The 18,525-nt window shown below is 56.9% G+C and overlaps 9 protein-coding genes across 9 annotated transcripts; 5 read left to right on the forward strand and 4 right to left on the reverse strand.

The window, feature by feature from the left end:
* Window positions 1-33: 33 nt before the first annotated feature.
* Window positions 34-1,485, reverse strand: EX895_005038 (uncharacterized protein; the record flags this gene model as incomplete). The annotated part of the gene is made up of 1 exon (XM_029885632.1): window positions 34-1,485. One exon carries the CDS (start codon window positions 1,483-1,485, stop codon window positions 34-36), a length of 1,452 nt encoding a protein of 483 aa, XP_029738198.1.
* A 432-nt stretch (window positions 1,486-1,917) lies between these two features.
* Window positions 1,918-2,498, forward strand: EX895_005039 (uncharacterized protein; the record flags this gene model as incomplete). The annotated part of the gene is made up of 2 exons (XM_029885633.1): window positions 1,918-1,956; window positions 2,031-2,498. 2 exons carry the CDS (start codon window positions 1,918-1,920, stop codon window positions 2,496-2,498), a joined length of 507 nt encoding a protein of 168 aa, XP_029738199.1.
* A 106-nt stretch (window positions 2,499-2,604) lies between these two features.
* EX895_005040 (uncharacterized protein) lies at window positions 2,605-3,220 on the reverse strand (the record flags this gene model as incomplete). The annotated part of the gene is made up of 2 exons (XM_029885634.1): window positions 2,605-2,945; window positions 3,067-3,220. 2 exons carry the CDS (start codon window positions 3,218-3,220, stop codon window positions 2,605-2,607), a joined length of 495 nt encoding a protein of 164 aa, XP_029738200.1.
* A 725-nt stretch (window positions 3,221-3,945) lies between these two features.
* On the forward strand, window positions 3,946-6,192 carry EX895_005041 (uncharacterized protein; the record flags this gene model as incomplete). Its single annotated transcript, XM_029885635.1, has 1 exon — window positions 3,946-6,192. The coding sequence occupies one exon, from the start codon at window positions 3,946-3,948 to the stop codon at window positions 6,190-6,192; it is 2,247 nt and encodes a 748-aa protein (XP_029738201.1).
* Window positions 6,193-6,673: 481 nt separating this feature from the next.
* On the forward strand, window positions 6,674-7,678 carry EX895_005042 (uncharacterized protein; the record flags this gene model as incomplete). Its single annotated transcript, XM_029885636.1, has 1 exon — window positions 6,674-7,678. One exon carries the CDS (start codon window positions 6,674-6,676, stop codon window positions 7,676-7,678), a length of 1,005 nt encoding a protein of 334 aa, XP_029738202.1.
* A 200-nt stretch (window positions 7,679-7,878) lies between these two features.
* EX895_005043 (uncharacterized protein) lies at window positions 7,879-8,565 on the reverse strand (the record flags this gene model as incomplete). Its single annotated transcript, XM_029885637.1, has 1 exon — window positions 7,879-8,565. One exon carries the CDS (start codon window positions 8,563-8,565, stop codon window positions 7,879-7,881), a length of 687 nt encoding a protein of 228 aa, XP_029738203.1.
* A 2,395-nt stretch (window positions 8,566-10,960) lies between these two features.
* EX895_005044 (uncharacterized protein) lies at window positions 10,961-13,279 on the forward strand (the record flags this gene model as incomplete). Its single annotated transcript, XM_029885638.1, has 1 exon — window positions 10,961-13,279. The coding sequence occupies one exon, from the start codon at window positions 10,961-10,963 to the stop codon at window positions 13,277-13,279; it is 2,319 nt and encodes a 772-aa protein (XP_029738204.1).
* Window positions 13,280-15,239: 1,960 nt separating this feature from the next.
* EX895_005045 (uncharacterized protein) lies at window positions 15,240-15,548 on the reverse strand (the record flags this gene model as incomplete). The annotated part of the gene is made up of 1 exon (XM_029885639.1): window positions 15,240-15,548. One exon carries the CDS (start codon window positions 15,546-15,548, stop codon window positions 15,240-15,242), a length of 309 nt encoding a protein of 102 aa, XP_029738205.1.
* Window positions 15,549-16,639: 1,091 nt separating this feature from the next.
* Window positions 16,640-18,417, forward strand: EX895_005046 (uncharacterized protein; the record flags this gene model as incomplete). Its single annotated transcript, XM_029885640.1, has 2 exons — window positions 16,640-18,292; window positions 18,379-18,417. 2 exons carry the CDS (start codon window positions 16,640-16,642, stop codon window positions 18,415-18,417), a joined length of 1,692 nt encoding a protein of 563 aa, XP_029738206.1.
* Between the last annotated feature and the right edge of the window lie 108 nt (window positions 18,418-18,525).

Here is an 18,525-nt window from a genome sequence, read left to right on the forward strand (position 1 = left end):
CTGGGTATATTGTTTGGGCTCGGACAGTCCTCTTCAGAAGACACGACCGGAGCCTCTGCAGCGATAACACGTCTCGTCGCCCAACCAGAAGCTCTCGATGATCCCCCTGCCTCCGCACTCATAACACAGTCTCCCGCCGATCCTGGGATCGCCTGGCATGACTACGAGCGCGTTGGGCGGCGGAGGACGTGCGCCGTACCATGCCACGGGCGGCTGCACCGACACGTACGGGTTTGGTCCGCCCGGGTTGGGCCCAAACCCGCCGACGAACCCCGCTGGTGGAACAGGCGCACTGCCGTAGGGGCTGGGGGCGGGCGCGGGATGGCCGTACGGTGCGTGGTGTGCTGGCGGCCGAGGAGGTGGTGGAGGCGGGCCGTGGCCGGGAGGCGGGACGGGAGGGGGGACGTACTGCGACGGTAAGCGCTCGTCCGAGTTGACGTTGCTGGCATCCTGATAGTTGGGTGGCACATCGGACATGCGTGCTCCTTCAGTCTCTGCATCGACGTTTGGCGATGCGGGTGGTCGCGACGTTGCAGATACGGGAGGCGGTGCGTGCGGGGGTGGTGCATGAACCGGCGGTGCGTATCCTCCGTATCCATGCTGAATAGGGCCTGCAGCAGCACCAGGGTACCCGCCCGCCACATACCCATGACTCGGCCTCCCTCCAGGAGCGGCCGCACCCAGCGGCGGCCCACCCACCACCGGCAGCGGCTTCTGAAAGTGACTGGTCGCGCCGTTCAACCCAGCCGAATAACTCATGGCCGACGTGTACGTCTTGCCGTACTTGTCCCAGCAGCTCTTGTGCGGATTGTTCGGGTCGCCGTGCTTATAGCCCGTGTCGTTGCACTTGGCGCAGCCTCGCCAGTCGCGCGGGTAGACGAGCAGCTTGCCTTTGCGCAACAGCGGCTGCCCGGGCGTGGGCACTGTGGTGGGCCGGTACGAGTCCTCGCGCCTGTTACCTGGTCGATGGGCAGAGGACGAGGTTGCGGATGCCGGTGGGGGTCCGGATGGGGGTGCGTAAATGGAGGGAGAATCAGGTGTTGGTGAGACGGGAGAGGTGATCGAGGAGAGTCGCGAATGCCGCGAGTCGAGGCTTGGTCTGTTTGCTTCCGGCTGCGAGTGTGTTGGGCTAGGTGAAGCAGCGTAGTTTCGGGGTGGAAGCGAGGGAGGCGGGGCAGCCGTGGCAGTTGCTGTGTGCGGTGATGTGGTTGTCGATGCACCTGTTTGCTGTGGTGTGACGGCACTCAGGAACGGATTGGTGCTCGAAGCTGGATTTGGAGAAGCTGCAGTGGTACTGGAGTGCTCTTCCGGCGATAAGAAAGGGTTGTGCGATGTGGATGTACCCGTATGACTTGATACTGCAGCAGTGGTAGAAGGAGGAGCTGCGCTTGTGTTCGTCGGATTGTTAGGTTCGCCAAGCGGCTCGTACGGAGGCGGAGGCTCATCCGGTAACGGATCGTTGTCTGCATCGTGGGTGCGCGACATGTTAGGAAGGAGCGTAGCTGCTGTACAGCTGTCCACTCTTTGATGCTATGCGCAAGGCAGAAGAGAAGGGTGTAGGGACGATGGTGGTGGTTCTGATGGTGGACAGCCAAGGCTGTGTCTGTGCGAGCCAAGACATCCGAAGCTGCACGTTATCGGCAGAGCTGGATTATAGACTGCAACTTCCGACATCATTTCGGCCCGCTTTTCTTTCTCTCTACGCCGAAACAGGCTCGATTTTCTGGAAAAGTGGAGTATGGAAAAAGTGCGGAAGTCGGAGACCAAGTTGTTGTGCGGAAAGCGCTTTCTTCTCAGCTTTTTGTTTCCTGTTTTCCTTGTTCATTGGTACCCACGCAGCATCAACGGACATCAGCTTCACAGCAATCGCTGGGGCAAAAGCATCGTAGGCGTAGCGATTACCAACGTCTACTAATCATGTCGGTCACTCTGCACACCACCCTCGGTGACATCAAGGTGTGTTCCAGATTTCCTCGCCAACCTCTAACGAGTTGTTTACTGACGCCAGATTGCCTCTTGCTCACTTGCAGGTGGAAGTGTTCTGCGAAACAACACCACGTGCAGCTGAAAACTTCCTCGGTCACTGTGCAGCTGGCACATACAACGACGTCAAATGGCACCGCAACATCAAGGCGTTCATGATCCAGACCGGCGATCCAACGGGTACAGGCAAAGGCGGCCAGTCAATCTGGGGCAAGCCTTTCGCCGACGAGATCCGATCTACACTCAAGTTCGACCGCCGAGGTATCGTCGCATGTGCCAACGCAGGTCCGGATACCAACAAGTCGCAATTCTTCATCACCTACGCCAAACAGCCGCATCTGGACGGGAAGTACACCATCATCGGTAAGGTCATCGATGGCGCAGAGGACGGAGGAACGCTGGACGCCATGGAGGTTGTCCCGGTCGATAGTAAGAACAGGCCGACAAGCGAGATCAGGATGACCAGCGTCACGGTTCATGCCAACCCGATTGCAATGAAAGCAATCGGCAAGTGATGCACTCGAGAGCACGCACGAAGAAGATCGCATTGCAAAGCCAAACAATCGAACAAGAAACGAAGAGGGCTGCAGTCGCTGAAGGGAGCTGAAAAAGGCAGGCACATCAGACGTGCGCAGCAGATCCCGCTGTCACACCATTGCCGAACGCGTTTTGGCCAAAGGCAGAGGTGGTACCCGTGCCTGCAACCACCTGCATCGCCGAAGGAGGGATATAGCCTGCTCCTCCATCCGGAACCGCTCCAACGCCATAGTCGCTTCCACCACCACCCGTTGCTGCTTGAGCTGGGTTGGCAGCTCTAGCCGCAGCTTGCTGGTCCACCCAAGCACGGAAGTCGTCGCGCAGTCGAATCTGCCCGCGTTCGTCGACCGTCATCCAAGGATACTGGGCCAGGAACTGCGTCACGGGGATCGGTTGCGTCCAGCCCTGAGGCAGCACCCACGTAGCTATCACGCCGCACCAAGTACCGATACAAGACAAAACAAGAACAAAAAAGCAGGTCTGGTCAGTATCTCCGACCTCGAAAGTAATGAACACTGGAATGGAACGTGGGGCTTGGACACTTACAATTCTTGCAGCGACCGTGCTCGGTCTTGTGCGAATGGCCAAGAATGTCGTCGATCCAGCCTCGTTTACGAAGTCCCTTGAGCAGCAGGTGTCCCGTTTCGGGATCAACGGGGACGACTCTACCTGTATCGGTGCACATAAAGTTGTGGGTCATTTGCAACAAATACCAGTCCTTCATCTGTCCTCCGAGGTTGCGTTTCTCTTCAGTGTTGCTGCCGAAGAGGACGGCCCTTCTGTGTTGCGATGCGCGGCAACCAAAGGTCAGAAGAACCAGCACAAGTAATGGCAGGATCAATTTCGCCTTGATGATCAGCATCGTTGCATTTAACGAAAAGGAATGTACAGGTGGAGAGAGGGTGTGCGTGTGTGTGTGTGTGTGAGAGAGAGAGAGAGAGAAAGAGAGGTAAAGATGGTCGTCGAGCAGTGAACCGTTTGAGAGGTTTGCTGGTGCAAGCTTAACGTCGCTCGTCCAAGTCTGCACGCAGTGTGCTTCATTGCTCTGCTTTTGTTGTCAGCTGAGCTAATCCCACCTCTTGAGCTTCATGTGCTGTCGACTTCGTTAACCACATGGTGGGTCAAGCAAGGTCGTTGTCAGGCTTGATGAGGTGGGGACTATGACCATCCCGATTTTTTTCGTCTTGCTCCCGATTCGACACTGACAAGTGTGAACGGCGATGATGCGTCGTCGGAAGAATAGGCACGTTCGACACCTCCACTGCTCGATTTTAGTTACCGAGAGCTCGTTGATCAGTCAACGTTCCCTTTGTCTAACCTTCATTACCTCAGCCCGGCCTCGCCTCCATCAGCTATATCACAACCATGCATTCCTAGTACCACTTGAATGACACTGCATCGCTGATGCTTCATTTCACAAGAAAGATGCTTCAACCCCACACGACACTGTACGTGCACTTAGCTCGACGCACACTGCTGTCGATTCCTCCGGCGTATCGAGTTGCGGCCACAAGCAGGCACATCGCCTCGTCCAGCCGTGATGCTGCACAGGTACAGGAAGATATTGCACGCGATGCACAACCATCGCCACACCGGGATATCTCGACAGATGAACCACAAAAGCTAGGCAAAAGAGCACGCAAAGCGATCAAGGCCCGCCAGAGGCAAGAGCAGGAGCGGTCAGCCAAAGAGGCAAAGTTCAACGGCCGCACTCCGGCACAAGGTGACGATGCAGCGGGTGCGAGTAAAAGCGAAGACGTCTCTAGCGCAGCTGACACAGCCGGACCACATCCCATCCTGAGGGTCAAGCATGTCCTGCAGGAGAGTGAAGGGCCATCGCCGCTGCCAGGCACCTCACGAGAGAGCCAAGAAGTAGACCAATGGCGGTCGAGGCTCAAGGGTCAAGATGCCTCCGACCCTACAGCTGGGTGGAGCGGCTCGCTGTTTCGAAGTCACATCTCCTCGCTGCTTTCAGGATTCGGAACTGCGCCCAACACGCGTCCGCTGCAAGAGAGTGATTTGCCAGGAGGTTCTTCCGCCTCGACCATTAGCCTCGCGACGCCTCCAACGCCAGCAGAAACATTGCAACTAACCCCAAGCAACAATGATCCAGCCAGACCATCCGCAAAGCTAGCGAACAAGAAAGCCACCTCGACCTCGCCGTTCATGACCAAATCCGAACGCATGGAATCGCAAGCCCGTGTCATCTTCCAAGCCATTCGCGAAGCACGCGAACGCGGCATGGTCGACGAAGACGAGTCCTTCTTCTACCCGTACCCGGAAGGAGTGCCACCCAAGGACCTCGATGGCAAAGATGCTGTATGGCTCAACCTTGGCCCCGACCCGGAAGCGTGGGGGCGCGAGATCCCGCAGGTCAAGGACAAATGGCTCGAAGTGCTCTCGCTCGGTCTGGCCAAGGAGATCTCTGGTCGACATCCAGCAGCGTCATCAACGTCAGCAGGCGGTGTGGACGGGGAATACGGCGATACGGAGCAAGCTCGGAAGGATGAGTTAGCATTCGACGATCTAGTCGAGGACTTTGACCTGGAAGACCACGAGCGGCTAGAACAGCTGGGCGATTCGATCGTCAACATGTCTTCGCGGCTGCTCGCCTACCACTCGTACCCAGATGTCAACGAAGGATCACTCACTCGGCTGTCCAACTACCCGACGCAGAACAACTTTCTAGCCCTGTTGTTCCAGGAATGTGGACTCGCTGCCAGGCGCGATGAACTTCGACGCGAGCTCCGCAAAGCGCGCTCGCCCGATGATGACTCAGTGGATGCTGACGACGCGACGCCTACGAAGCGGCAGGCCAAGAAGGAGGGCGAGCCGGCACAGACCGAGGAAGAAAAGGCAAAGCTGCCGCTGCTGATAAAGCGCGATGCCGACATGTTTGAGGCGTACGCTGCAGCGGTGTTCCTCAGCAACGGCAATGATTTCAACGTGGTGCATCATTGGCTCTGCCACCTGTTCCGACCGTTCCAGGACCAAGCGTATCGGTTCATGGTGCAGCGGAGTGAGGCGCTGGCGAGGTTGCAGGCGAACCGTGCTGTGGCGGCCGCCGCCGCCGCCGCCGCCGCCGCTACTACAGCGGAACAGGCTCCTGCCGCCGTTTTGTCAGCTACACGCTCGATCCTCAACAAATCGGACAGCACGCCATCGCCAACCAACCTGTCAGCAGAGGGACTCGGAATCAGGTCGGCATCTGTGGACCCATCCTCGGTCCCCTTTTCTTCACTCTTCCCCGACTTTGCACGCACCTCGGAAAAGTCTTCGACCCCGATCCCTGCCTACGCTTTGACTAACGCTAGCGAGGCGTTCATCACGGACGAGTTCCTCACCGTTGCCGCGCGCGCCCGTCGCCAACGCGAAGAGAGGCTGCGCGAAGAAATGCGGCTGCAAGACCAGCAGGAACTCATGAACATGGGCTGGTTCCGCAAGGGCTTCCTCAACCTCCGAACCGGCTTCAGGCAGTACGTGCTAGGCAAGGACGTGGAGAGCGAGCAAGAGGCACGCTTCCGGCAGAAGGTGAATGAACAGAGGGGGATGAGCGAGAAGGATCGACAGAGGTTGAGGGCCAAAGAGAGGAGTGCGGCGGGCGTGTCGATCAAGAGTACGGGCAGTAAGAAGAAGACCAAGGTGTCTGAGGTCGAGAACGGCCGAGATTGAGGGATTAGATTGCATGCGCAATGCAAATATAGATACCAGATCCAGCAGATGCATCGCAAAGAACGTGTTGCTGTGGGTCAGTCGTGTTCGCAAGAGGAGATGAATCGAGGAGTGAGGAGGGGTGAGAAAGCGACAGCTGAGGAGGCGCCGCCAAATCCGAAAGAAGCGGAGAGGGAAAGGGGAAATCCTTGCCGGGTATTCGGTTTAAACACAAGAGGCAGCACACCGCGACCTGGATGCCTGATATTGGGTTCTCCCCGCATTTTTTCGCAAGGCGAGATGCGAACAGTGAGGGTCTGAGCGTCATTGAAACGCTGCTTCTTCTTGTCCTTCACCTCTTCTCACTTTTACTACTGCCACACCACCGAACTGGTACTCGTCGACAATGCTTCCATCAACTCGACTTTTGTTGTATCACACCGTACGCAGGTGCGCACCACATGATCGCAGCAAGACGATCGGCTTCATCGGTCTTGGTGCAATGGGCAAAGAGATGGCCAACAATCTGCTCTCAAAAACACTCGCTGCCCATCCTGACCCTGCCGTCACGTTCGTCGTACACGACACATTCGAGCAGTCAATCACGCGCTTCCTAACAGCCAACACGTCGCTTCATGCCAACCGCAATATCCTTGCCGCTTCGTCGCCCGCGGGCATCGCAAAGCTGTCCGGAACCATCGTGACGATGCTCCCCTCTTCGCCCGAAGTGGAGAGCGTCTACACACACGAAAACGGCATTTTGGATGGACTCGAGTCGTACAAGGATGCTGCAGCCGACGATGTGCAGGCCAAGACGCTGTGCATCGACTGTACCACGCTCGACCCGGACGTCGCTGTCTCCACAGCCACCAAGATCAAGACCGCCAACGCACACGGGGCATTCGACATGATCGATGCGCCTGTCTCAGGTGGTGTGGTCGGCGCCAACGCAGGCACGCTCTCGTTCATGGTCGGTTCGGACTCTCCCATCGCTTTCGCCGCAGCGGAGCCGCTGCTTGCCATGATGGGCTCGCGCGCTATTCACTGCGGCAAGAACGGCAACGGTCTGATCGCCAAGATCGCCAACAACCTCTTGCTGGGCATCTCGATGCTCGGCGTCACAGAAGCGATGCTGCTCGGCACCGCACATGGATTGCCACCCAACGTGCTCGCCGGCATCATCAACACGTCGACGGGCAAGTGCTGGTCGAGCGAGGTCAACAACCCCTGCCCCGGTGCGCTTGAGGGAACCAAGTACAGCCCGCCGGCGGATCGCGATTACCAGGGCGGCTTTGCCGCACGCCTGATGGCCAAGGATCTGAAGCTGGCGATGAACACGGCAAAGCTGCAGGGCGTGCCGACACCGTTGGGCCAGCTGACGGCTAGTATCTATCAGGCATTGGGCGGGAACGACGAGTTCAAGGACAAGGACTTTGCGGTCGCGTTCAAGGCATTGAGCGCTGCCCTCGGTCGGGAGGAGTTCAAGGGGGCACGGGAGAAGGTCTAGTCGAGCGAAAGCAATCCAGGCAAGTGCATTCACAGCCCACAGTGTCAACTTTCACAGACGATGAGAATGGAGTGTACAACTGGCCCACCACAGGCGGCCAAGTGTTGGTATTAGTATAAAGTGGTGTATATATGAGAATACTAAAAATACAAGTTCCTCGTCTCATTCGTGGGTATCAAGTGTGTATGTTGTAGGTCTCGTTAAAACCTCCTGAGACTCAATCCGGTCTGAGCGGCCTGGTTAAAGTATTCCTGTAGCTCCCTTTGGCGTGTCGCCTCTTCCTGCTGCTCCATCCTCGCCGTGTGGTGCACCATGGCCTCGTAGTCCGAGAAGTTCTTGGTAACCTGTCTCGAGATGGCAGGCGATGTGTTTGCGCTCGACGCTGCGGAGACGGGATGCAGCGAGGCAAAGCCGTGCGAGGTGAACGAGGAGCGTCGGGATGAAGTGGGTGTGGACAAGGCGGACGAGTCCGAGGCGTGTGCTGTGTGCTTTTTCGACGACGACGACATGGAGAGTTTGCGCTTGAACACGCGGAGCAGGTCGAGGTGCGTCGACGACGACGCAGTCGCCGAAGAAGAAGATCGGGAGGAAGGGTACGATACGGCGGGGGCAACGTCGTCTGAGTCCTGCGTCAGCGTTTTGAGCATCGCGTGGCCGTGTACGTCGCGAGTGTGTCGATGACGGCGCTGCTGCGAGTGCGATCGCGTCGGATGCAAGTAGGCATGGTGAGGATGCGACGAGGTGTCATGCGACGATGATGGTGATGGAGAAGGCAGCAGGAAGACGGGGGATAACGACGAAGATGCACCCATGACGGGTGAGGAAGGTGCAGAGGATCGCACCTCTTCCTCGTATAGATCGCTGAAGGTGAGGTATTGGTACGGCATGGTTGACATGTGTGTGTTGGAAGAGAGATGGGTAGCGAGACCCGGAAGAGTGTTGTGGGGTATCCTATATACGGTTATGCGCTGCGCTGAGCCGATGTAGGAATGCCGAGTGCGCCTGCTGTTGGCCGTGATGGTGTGATGTGGAGAAGCGTTGCAGCCTTGGATCCGGAAAGGTGTCTCGTGATGCGGGGAAGGGGAGATAAGTCGCAATGGTGGTACGTAGCATGGTCATGAGTCATTGACAAGGAGTCCTGAGTTGAAAGCGTCGACCGTGCCGGTCGGCGAGCTTGGTGGGACGATACCTTATCCTTGACGCGAGTCCGGTCAACACGATTGCCGTATATCGGAGACCCTGACGGCAATTCCAGCATTCCGTGGAAAAAAAGTGGAAAAAGAAAAATCAGTTCGGCGAACTTCGCGTTTAACTTGATTGGCACGCCATCTAACTGCTTTTGACTCATCAAATTCCTCCTCGTCGCGAATTTCTCCGTGGAGCAGCCGTGTCGAGACGTTGAAAGCTGTCAAAAGGAAATGCAAGCCGCTGATCGCCTGTCATTCGAGAAAGGGTTACTGAGCTGAGCACATTCTGGGCGCCATCGGACTTCGGAATTAATGGCCTGACGGTCAACTCTCCCGTCCACACACACCGTCCCGTGCCAAACTACGTCCACAATTCCATCTTGACATCCCCTCATTGTCGCCAGCAGTTCAGTAGGGAAACAGGCAGAACGGCGGCAGCAGCCGATGGCGAGCCAGCAAGGGAGGGCGGCTCTACATGTAGCGCCATGACGGGTGAGAGGTCTCTGTATAAAGGCACCGGCAAAGCATCGGAGTGTTTTCCGGAGAAAAAGGGATTTCCATAGCCGCCTTTCCGCCTGACCGCCCGCCCTCGCTTGTTTCATTCAGCCCAAGCCGGCTTTTGCGCTTTTATCTCTTTTCGCTCGTTTTCAACGCTTCGTCGGGTCGATGACTGGAACGTCACAACGTCGTCCTCGGACGACCATGTCAACCACTTGAGAAGAAAGAACGAAAGTCTTCAAGAATAGCACGTTCAGCGACCATTTTATCGATCTGCACGTCGGTCAAGTGCGAAACTTTCGGTCGAAATAGCGCACCGTTTTGTTCCGAGGTTGCGGATGAAGTCGCGCAGTTAAGGAAATATGGACTTAACATCGTCATATGGCGTCTTGTATCGGACTTTCGTCCGCCTTTATGGCCGAATTCGAGACAAGATATGTGCGGTCCAAATCGTGAGCCGGCACCGGCATCCGTGTGGAAGCCGTGGACCGGTACAAAGATGACGGCGTGGACGATGCTTGGGCCCCATCGTCTCGCTTAGCGGTACCCTGGTTGAGACCCGGTTCAGCGGGCACCCGACTATGGAAGCTCCGGTCGTACGAGCAGCCGAGAGCATAGAAAAGGGCGGGGCAGTTGGCGGAGGAGGCAATTTGTTTCTTAAATGTGAGAGCGTCGTGTCCAACATTAAAAGGAGCGGGCAACGTGGATGCGCAATCCACTCGTCCGAGTCCTTCCTACACTTCGGCTGGTGAGCGGAAGGATCGGCTCCTTTCCGTGAGTCATGTGCGATTACGCCGACACCAATAAGCTCGTAGGCGGAACAGAGACAAGGATCAGGTGACTAGGCAGGACAGGGCAACCAAGCACAGTCAGCCAATCAGGAGCGAGCTACAGGCGCAAGAGGACAAAAGCAGCCACTTCGGGTGGACGGAGAGAGGTTGAAGTAAAACTTATCTGATTACAAGTTGCGAGATCGAAGAGCGCTCTCGTTCTAGCGCGCAGCACATCAGCTCTGACTCACCCTCGGAGGCTTCACGGGGAACCAAGGCCAGAGTGCGCTGACTGCGGCAGTTGAACAAAGGCATGCAGCACACATCACCCGAAATAAGGCGTGGCTGCGCGAACCTGCCTTCAAAGCTCGAATTCGAGTGGTTGAAAAGTGGGGGACTGCAGGTCTAGTTAGAGTCTAGTTCAAATCAAGCAGCCAATCACAACAGCGTCGAGATTCGCTTGCGAGCACGACAGAGAAAACTCGTTTCGATCGCACGCTCTGCACGCTCGCTGAGAAAAAGTTAATCTGATAACGGACGAAATCACCCAATTTCACCACGCTCAGGCTCCAGACCAGTCTCGCGCCCGCAGTCACGATACCTGTCTGAGCCGTTTCCCAACGGCAAAGCCTTCGCTTTCATCGCTCTTACCATCATCATCTACACCATCCCAATTAGTCCACCTTGCACACGATACCGTCGTCACGCTGGCTCAGCAGCATACTCGCAACATCCGGACTCGCCGTGTCGTCCATCGCATCTAGTTTTCGCCACGACAACCCCGCCTCGACAAGCTTGGCGAGCACCTGCCCATCGTGACCGCAATCATGTCGTCGCCAGCCATGGCGTCCATGCTTTCATCTGCTGGCCCATCCGCATCCTCCCTTGCAGCACATCGAAATCTCGCCCAGCGACCTCTGGCATCGTCATCCAGCAAACCTGCACCCCCCAAAGCTTCCTCTTCGCGACTCGCACCAGCACCATCTTCCGCTCTTGCTCCAGCACCGGCCCGTCTCGCATCAGCCTCCCCTCCAAAGCCAAAAGCAGCCCTGCCTCCTCCCACTCTCTCGGCCAGCCCTGCACCATCCTCAACCTCCTCCTCCTCTGTTACTGCACCCACCGCTGCTGCCAAAAAAGATGCCACCGCCGGTCCTCTAGTCCAACCTTCCAAGGAATGGGTCCTGCCTGCACGCGCCAAACCCGGTCGCAAGCCTTCCGAGACGGAACCCCTTACCAAGCGCAAAGCCCAGAACCGTGCTTCTCAGCGTGCATTCCGCGAGCGTAAGCAGTCCTACCTCGCCGAGCTCGAGGCCAAAGTTGCCGCCTACGAAGCCGCAGAGATCGATCGTAGCGTCGAAATTCAAAAGGTTGCCCAAAAGCTTCGCTCCGAAAACGAGACTCTACGCAAAGAGCTTTCGCTGTGGAAGGAAAAATTCGCCCACATCGAGCGTTACCTTCTTCAGGCCAAGGCCAACGGTGGACGACTGCCCGGTCTCACCCCGAGCACCAAGTCTGGTCCCGGATGCAAGGCGCCAGCGCACGAAAAGCCACAGACTCCACCTAAAAGGGGTGTCCTCGTCGCGCCAGGTGCAAAGAGCGAGCGCGATAGAGATAGGAGTGCTGGTGGCGTCAGATTCGCAGAGATGGCCTCAGACAAAGCAGCAGCAGCAGCAGCAGCAGCAGCACAACAACAGCAGGCTAGCCCGCCCATCGACCAGCAGCAGATCGCCGCGTCCGTGCCTCTCCGACGCCGTCCTCCTCAGAACCACGCCGTCGATGCAAAGACGTCTGCATCTATCGCTGGCCCCACCACAAATGCACTTGCTCAGCCGCTAGCCGATCCGCAGTCAGCGACTCCGCGCAAAAGTTCCAAACCTGTCCTCTGGTCGTCCGAGCCGCCCTCACCGGAAGCCCCTTCCGCAGCCGCATCCACCTCATCTACTGCTGCTTCCAGTGTGCAAAAGACCGAATCGCTCCTGTCCCCGTCCCTGCTGCCCAACGGTGGCCATCTCTCTGTCGATGGCGGCTGCGGCTTCTGCACCGAGGCCTCCCCCTGTGTGTGTGCAGACGACTTTCTCGATCTCGACAAAGATCCGCAGCCATCGCACATCGCGTTTCCCAGCGACGTCCCTTCTGCGCTTCCGCTCCCCAAACGCAAAGCAGCTTCAAGTGCATTAGATACTTCGAGAAGGATGAGCATTGGTTCCCTCACCCACGCAAACGATGTAGCTTTCGACCAGCGCAGGAGAGCCAGCCCTGCCAAGAAGCTCTGGTACACTGTTCCGCAGCCCGAGTCTCCGCCGGAGTCCACTGTCTCCCGCAACTCGGTAGTGGCTGCGGTGCCGCTCTCGCTCAAGCTTTCCACAAAGAGCAAGACGGGCAAGAAGCTCTGGTCTATCACCGAATCACCTCCATCGGCTGAGCCCGTGTGCACAGGCGACCCCAGCACGTGCGGCGCTTGCTCTACCGACCCAGGTCTCGCAGCGTTCTGTGAAGCCGTCACCACTGCTGCCGCCACTCCCACTCCTTCCTCCTCCTCCGTACCTTCTTCAGCCACCGCTGCTGCCTCGTCTCTTCTGTCTCCACCACGTCCAGGCATGCTGCGTTCCAGCACGACCGGCCAGCTCCCTTCTGCGTCCTCGTACGACTCGCCTGGCGAAACCATCCCATCCGCATGGCGTCAGATCCGCTCCCACCCGCGCTTCTCCCAGTGGCAAGGCGGGCTTGACCTGCTCGCTGAAGTCGTGAGCAAACGCAGTGGCAATGTCCACTCTCCTCTGCTCGCAAACAAGCGTCCGAGAGAAGCGTCCGTCGAGATCGAACCGTCTCGCTCCAGCATCACGTCGACCTCGTTGGCTACCAGCAACGACCGTGCCACCGCCAAACCGGTGCTGCTGCACACCACTTCGGATACCACGGTGCACATCAAGACCGAGGAGGATGCAGACGGGATCGATGTCGAGAGGGAGCACAAGAGGAGGAGGATCTTGATCGATCGAGAGGCTGTGCAGGAGGCACTGGCGCTCTTGGATGCGGGCACTGCTGCTCAGCCCAGAGGGAGTGTTGGAATGGGTATGAGCGCAAGGGAGGAGCAACCGTGTCCGTGCCCTTGGCGACCGGGTGACAAGCGCTCACCATCAGCCTGATTCTCTCCGATCTAATGTATATCCCGTCATCGCCATTTGAGTTGTCCCAATTAATCATGCAAGCACAAAACTCACACTCTCGCTGTTGTAAGCAGATGTAAAAGTGACATCTCGGGACGGACGGAGCTTCGCAGAAGCAAAGAATGCCTATCATCGCTGAGATGGAGCCTGTTCAAAAGTGGAATAGCCTGTTGAGGGTCTTCACCAAAAGCGCCAACTTCTCGGGCCGTCAACAGTCTCGCTCGTCAACCGCACTGGGTACTCTTCGTCATTGGTATGACTGCTTCCGGGGCGGCCGTCTGCTGGCTTCCTCGGCAGCAACGGAAAGGTATCCTGTGGCTCTCTCAGCCACTCCTGGATGCTGCGATGCTCGGCGCTACTTCTGGGGTTGCCTGCCTGCGGCTTCTTCAGTCGAATGGGCCCACTCTCCTGTGGCTCCTCGAGCAATTCCTTGATCCGTCTACCAGCACGGGTCGACAAGCTCTCGCTGTCCAGCAGCGGACGTCCCACTTCCGACTTCCCACCCGCACTCGCTGCCGACTTCACGTTAGCCGACTCCATCCGTGCCACCTCCTTCCCTATCCATCTCCCCGCCGCACTGTGCTTAATGTAGGACCGACCGACGGGAACGATCGCACCCGTGTCCGAGAGCAGCATCGGCTGGCTCTGACTACTGGTCGAACGGACCAAGCTCGAAAAAGTATACGCGGGACTGCTGCGAGTGTTTGGGCGAGCAGATCCTGAGGAAGCGAAGGTGCGCAGCCAGCGGTCGGACGTCTTTGTGCGTAGAAAGCTGGCCCTCACGTTGCGCCATGCGTTTCGCAGCCCCGATCCGAACCCTTGGTGAGCAATCGGCTGCAGTCGTGCCGCCTTCGCTTCCTCCGCCTTTTCTGCTAGCCTGTCCAACAACGTTGGCGCTCCGGTGGCGAGCTGCACGAGACAGAGCGTAAGAAGCATCAGTAGGATGGAACGCATTGTTGCGAATAGGATTTGTACGTCTCTGGGACGACGAGCGATGTGCGGAAAGAAACACGATCGGAGAGGGGGTTTGCCGTTGGTTTTATTCGAGATCTCGTCGGTGGGGCTTGCGTGGCGAGTAGGAAAGGGCTTCAGTAGGGAAGAGAGGTGGAACGATCGAGCGGTGGTACTTCATCTCGAGCCGGAACAATGAAGCCAGCCCTGCCCTTTCGCTCGCTCGCTCCCTATTCAGTGCCGTTTGCAGTGCCGAGCAGCGTCCTTTTCGAGGGTCCGATTTCGCATCTCAGCTGACCATTTGGCTCTCGCTGACGAGGGGAATGCGATCAGAAAGCAGCTTCTCATGAAAGACAGGCCCTACGATGCACGATACCACCAGTCTTATTGGGAGTCCAGGCACATACTCTGTTGAAAGGCCTCATCTTGACGATTTTCGTTTCCATCATTGCGCCACTGCACAATAAGCGAGTGGGAGGATCTCACCCTTGGCGACTTTCGTGAGCGGGCTGGGCTCCACCAGACATTCACAATGTTGCATTATATATACAACTCAGGAGCAGACAAACATGAATTGGCCGGTTGGCCCAATGGTAAGGCGTCTGACTACGAAGATTTCCCCACAGGAAATTGGCTAATCAGGAGATTCTGGGTTCGAGCCCCAGGCTGGTCACATTCTTTTTTTGAATAGTCTCGTTGCAATTTTTTGGGCTGTGCTTTTTGTGAGGGGTTTTTTTTTCTCTTTTTTTTCTCAAGTTCCGCCAGTATGTCCAAGCATCAAACATCACACAGTCAATGAAGGGTAAGGGAGGTTGAGACTTTGAGGAAACTTCGTCTACAAGAAAGGAGAGGTGATATTGAAAGTTGACACACTGACCGTCCTTAGGATGTTTCGACCACGTGTGCAGCTTCGGTAGCGTGGAGGGAAGAAGAGGATAGGCGAACAAGGACTTCGACCTATCTTCCTTTCGTAAAGGCTGACTCGATGTCACTGGCGACGCTGTCGGACGATATGCTCAGGTTCTTCGGAATCGACGTCCCTGAAGCGAGGTGGCCACACCAGTTTCCTCTCATCGGAGGCTGGAGCCCTACGAGCAGACGGAGCGAGCAGACGGAATTCGTCTTCGGTCACGGGGCGCCTGGAGCTACCAGTGTTGATGCGGAGACTCGACAGTCTCTCGGCAAACTCGTCGACGTCAACAGCCTTTCCAGCATCGGAAATCTCGCCAGCGGCCTCCTTAGCAGCTTGCTCGATAGCGGGCACAGTGGGAGCTGCACATACGGAGGTTGTCGTCATGGTGACGACAATGGCCACCAGGCAAACCAAGGAGAAGGCTGTCTTCATGAGGCTTGAGGTATAATAAGAGCTGGCCAGAAGCTAAGCTTGTCAGAATCGAAGATGAAGTGAGTGAGATGAGGAAGGTAGAAAGGGACGGAAGGGTTTTTGCCTTTTGTAGCTTTGGTGAGCTGCCATCGAACCGTTGAGCAGGTGACACCAACAGCAGAACGAATAACATCTTCCAGATCCTTCGAAGAGCATGGGGCGAGAAGCACAGCTTTTGGTGATCATACGGAGAAGCTGAGATGATTGGATGCAAGATTCCAGCAAAGTATCACACTTCATTATCCTGGTGCAAATCTACAAACGGGTGGGATTACTTCGCCCATTGTCAGCGTCGCGCCCGTGCTCGGGTGGGCGGTATCATAGTACACACGCATGAAGTATAGCTAGTGGTGTTACAAACAACAGGAGAAATTTGCATTGGCGGTCATTGTCTCGATCGCCTCATGTCAGGACTGTCTGATATAACGATACCTGGTGTCACAATCCCGGAAAAAGGACAAATGTGTTAAGTCGTTCGAAAATTTACCGCAGGTTCGCCGGCAAGCCTGAAAGATGAACCGAGCCGTTATGAGCGCGTGTCGGGCGAGAGGGTTCACAGCTGCCGATGGGGCGAGCAGGAAATGGCGGCAAGAGGAGCTGGCGTTGGTGGACAGATGAAGCCTTATGCACCCCGCACTCGTCATCCCCGCACACACGACACCTGCTCGCCGTGGCACCTTGCCTGTCTGAAGAGTGCACAACCTCGGTCCGGGTCTGAGCCCCGGAGACACCCTCAGTAGTGTGTTACGCGCATAGCTCTCATCGACCGTTGCAGCAAGGAACCAGGACCAGCTGACTGATACCTTTTGAGACTCCCGTTGACTCCTGGATTCACTCTGCGCATGAGTCTGCTCGTTGATAAGCGTCGCTGGTACCTTCGAAACTATATAGACCTCGACTCGACTCAGCTTATAGCGAGTTCGGCTCCCTCAGGCTCAACCCTGCTCTCACTTCCTTCTCTTCAGTAGTCTGTTCACCACAGCCTCTGCCTTTGCCGTATCACCATGACTGCACCGCTTCACCCCAGCACTACCGAGAGCTCTATCGTCGCCACGATCGCCAAGACGATCTGGACACCGCTATCGGGCTTACCTGTTTTGCTGCAGGTCTTCGTGGCCGCGACTACACTTCTCTCAGCATGGATGGTCTATAACACCGCGCTCTCTCCACTATCACGCCATCCCGGCCCTCTCTCTGCGCGTCTCGGCATCCCCTTCTGGCGCTTCTGGCACGCTCTTCAAGGCGACTATGCGCCTGCACTGTACTCCCTCCACAAGCAACACGGCGACGTTGTCCGTATTGGCCCTTCTCACCTGTCATTCTCGGACCCGTCCGCCATGAACTCGATCTACAGCCTCTCGGACGGCATTTCCAGCAAGTTCCGCAAGTCGAACTTTTACAAATCTTTCCAGGTGTTCAAGGCGCATCCTTCCATCTTTAGCGAGCGTGACCCTCATCAGCACAGCAAGCGCCGCAGAGCGGTAGCAAGCGCGTACAGCATGAACAGCCTCGTCAAGCTCGAAGAGTACGTCGAAGACGTTTCAGAACTGATGCTCAAGCGGCTGGACGAGCTGGTTGAGACGCAGGCCGTTACCGAGGCTGAGGGCCACGGCGAAAAGACAAAGACCAAGGCAATCCAGCTCGATCCGTGGTTCCACTTCTTTGCGATGGATGTGGTGGGAGAGCTGGCGTTTGGTCAGTCGTATAACCTGCTGCACAGAGGTAGGGACGACGAGAGGTTCTTGACGGGGGTGTTGAATCTGTCACAGTGGGGCGCGGTCGCTGGATGTCTGCCGTTGCTTTCGAGCTGGATCTTGTGGCTATTCCCACGACTCACAGGACAGCCGGGCGGCAGCGTCATCGGCGACAAGACTTCTTCGCGGATTCAAACCCGATATGCTGAAGTCCAAGACAATGGCGGCATGGCTTCGCGCCCTGACATGCTGACCAAGTTTATGGAAGCCAGAGATCCTGATACAAAGGAAAAGTACTCGATGAAGCAGGTGCTCTTCACAGCGTCGTCTGTCATGTCGGCTGGCTCCGATACGACGGCCACGTCGCTCACCATCTTCTTTGGCTACCTCCTCGACCATCCTACCTGCTACGCCAAGCTGCGCGAAGAGATCAACCAAGCTGTCGAGTCCGGCCAGCTCGCTTCGCCCGTCAAATATGCCAAGGGCTCTCAACTCGAGTACCTCCAAGCATGCATCAAGGAGGCACTGCGTCTGTCGCCGCCCATCTCGATGGATCTTCCACGCTACGTTCCCGAAGGAGGCGCCGTCATCGGCAAGAACCCGCACCCCATCCCAGCCGGCACCACCGTCGGTATCAGCCCGTACGTCCTGCACCGCAACGCGGAGGCATTTGGAGCAGACGCAGAGACCTTCCGGCCTGAACGATGGCTCGAAGGCGGCGAGGAGGGCAGAAAGGCGCTGGAGCGATTCAACATGACGTTTGGCGGCGGATCGCGCGCCTGCATCGGTAAAAATATCAGCTTGATGGAGCTCTCCAAGATCATCCCCGAGATCCTACTCAGATACGACGTCAAGAAGCCGGCTGTCAACCTGCACACAGCGCCTGCTACCGCTGCTACCAAGCACGCAGCTGCAAAGCAGCCGTTCTTCCAAGGCAGGAGCGCGTGGTTCCTTGAAGCACACGTAAGTTGCAAGTTTGACTGCACTGCTGTTCGCCTTTCGACAGAGTACTCCAAGCACTAACATTTCCTCCTCCGATACCTCTACAGAACCTCTACGTCGAGCTCGTACCTCTCAACACCATCTGATCTGCTAAAAACAGTGTACGCCCTCCCTCCGAACGCTCGATAGAGCCAGAACAATCTTGCACACGAACGGCTCATGCGACTGTGTCAAGAGAGAAGAGTGAATTTCAC

The sequence above is a fragment of the Sporisorium graminicola genome, chromosome SGRAM_5 (assembly GCF_005498985.1).
Source record: "Sporisorium graminicola strain CBS 10092 chromosome SGRAM_5, whole genome shotgun sequence".
NCBI classification, from domain to species: domain Eukaryota; kingdom Fungi; phylum Basidiomycota; class Ustilaginomycetes; order Ustilaginales; family Ustilaginaceae; genus Sporisorium; species Sporisorium graminicola.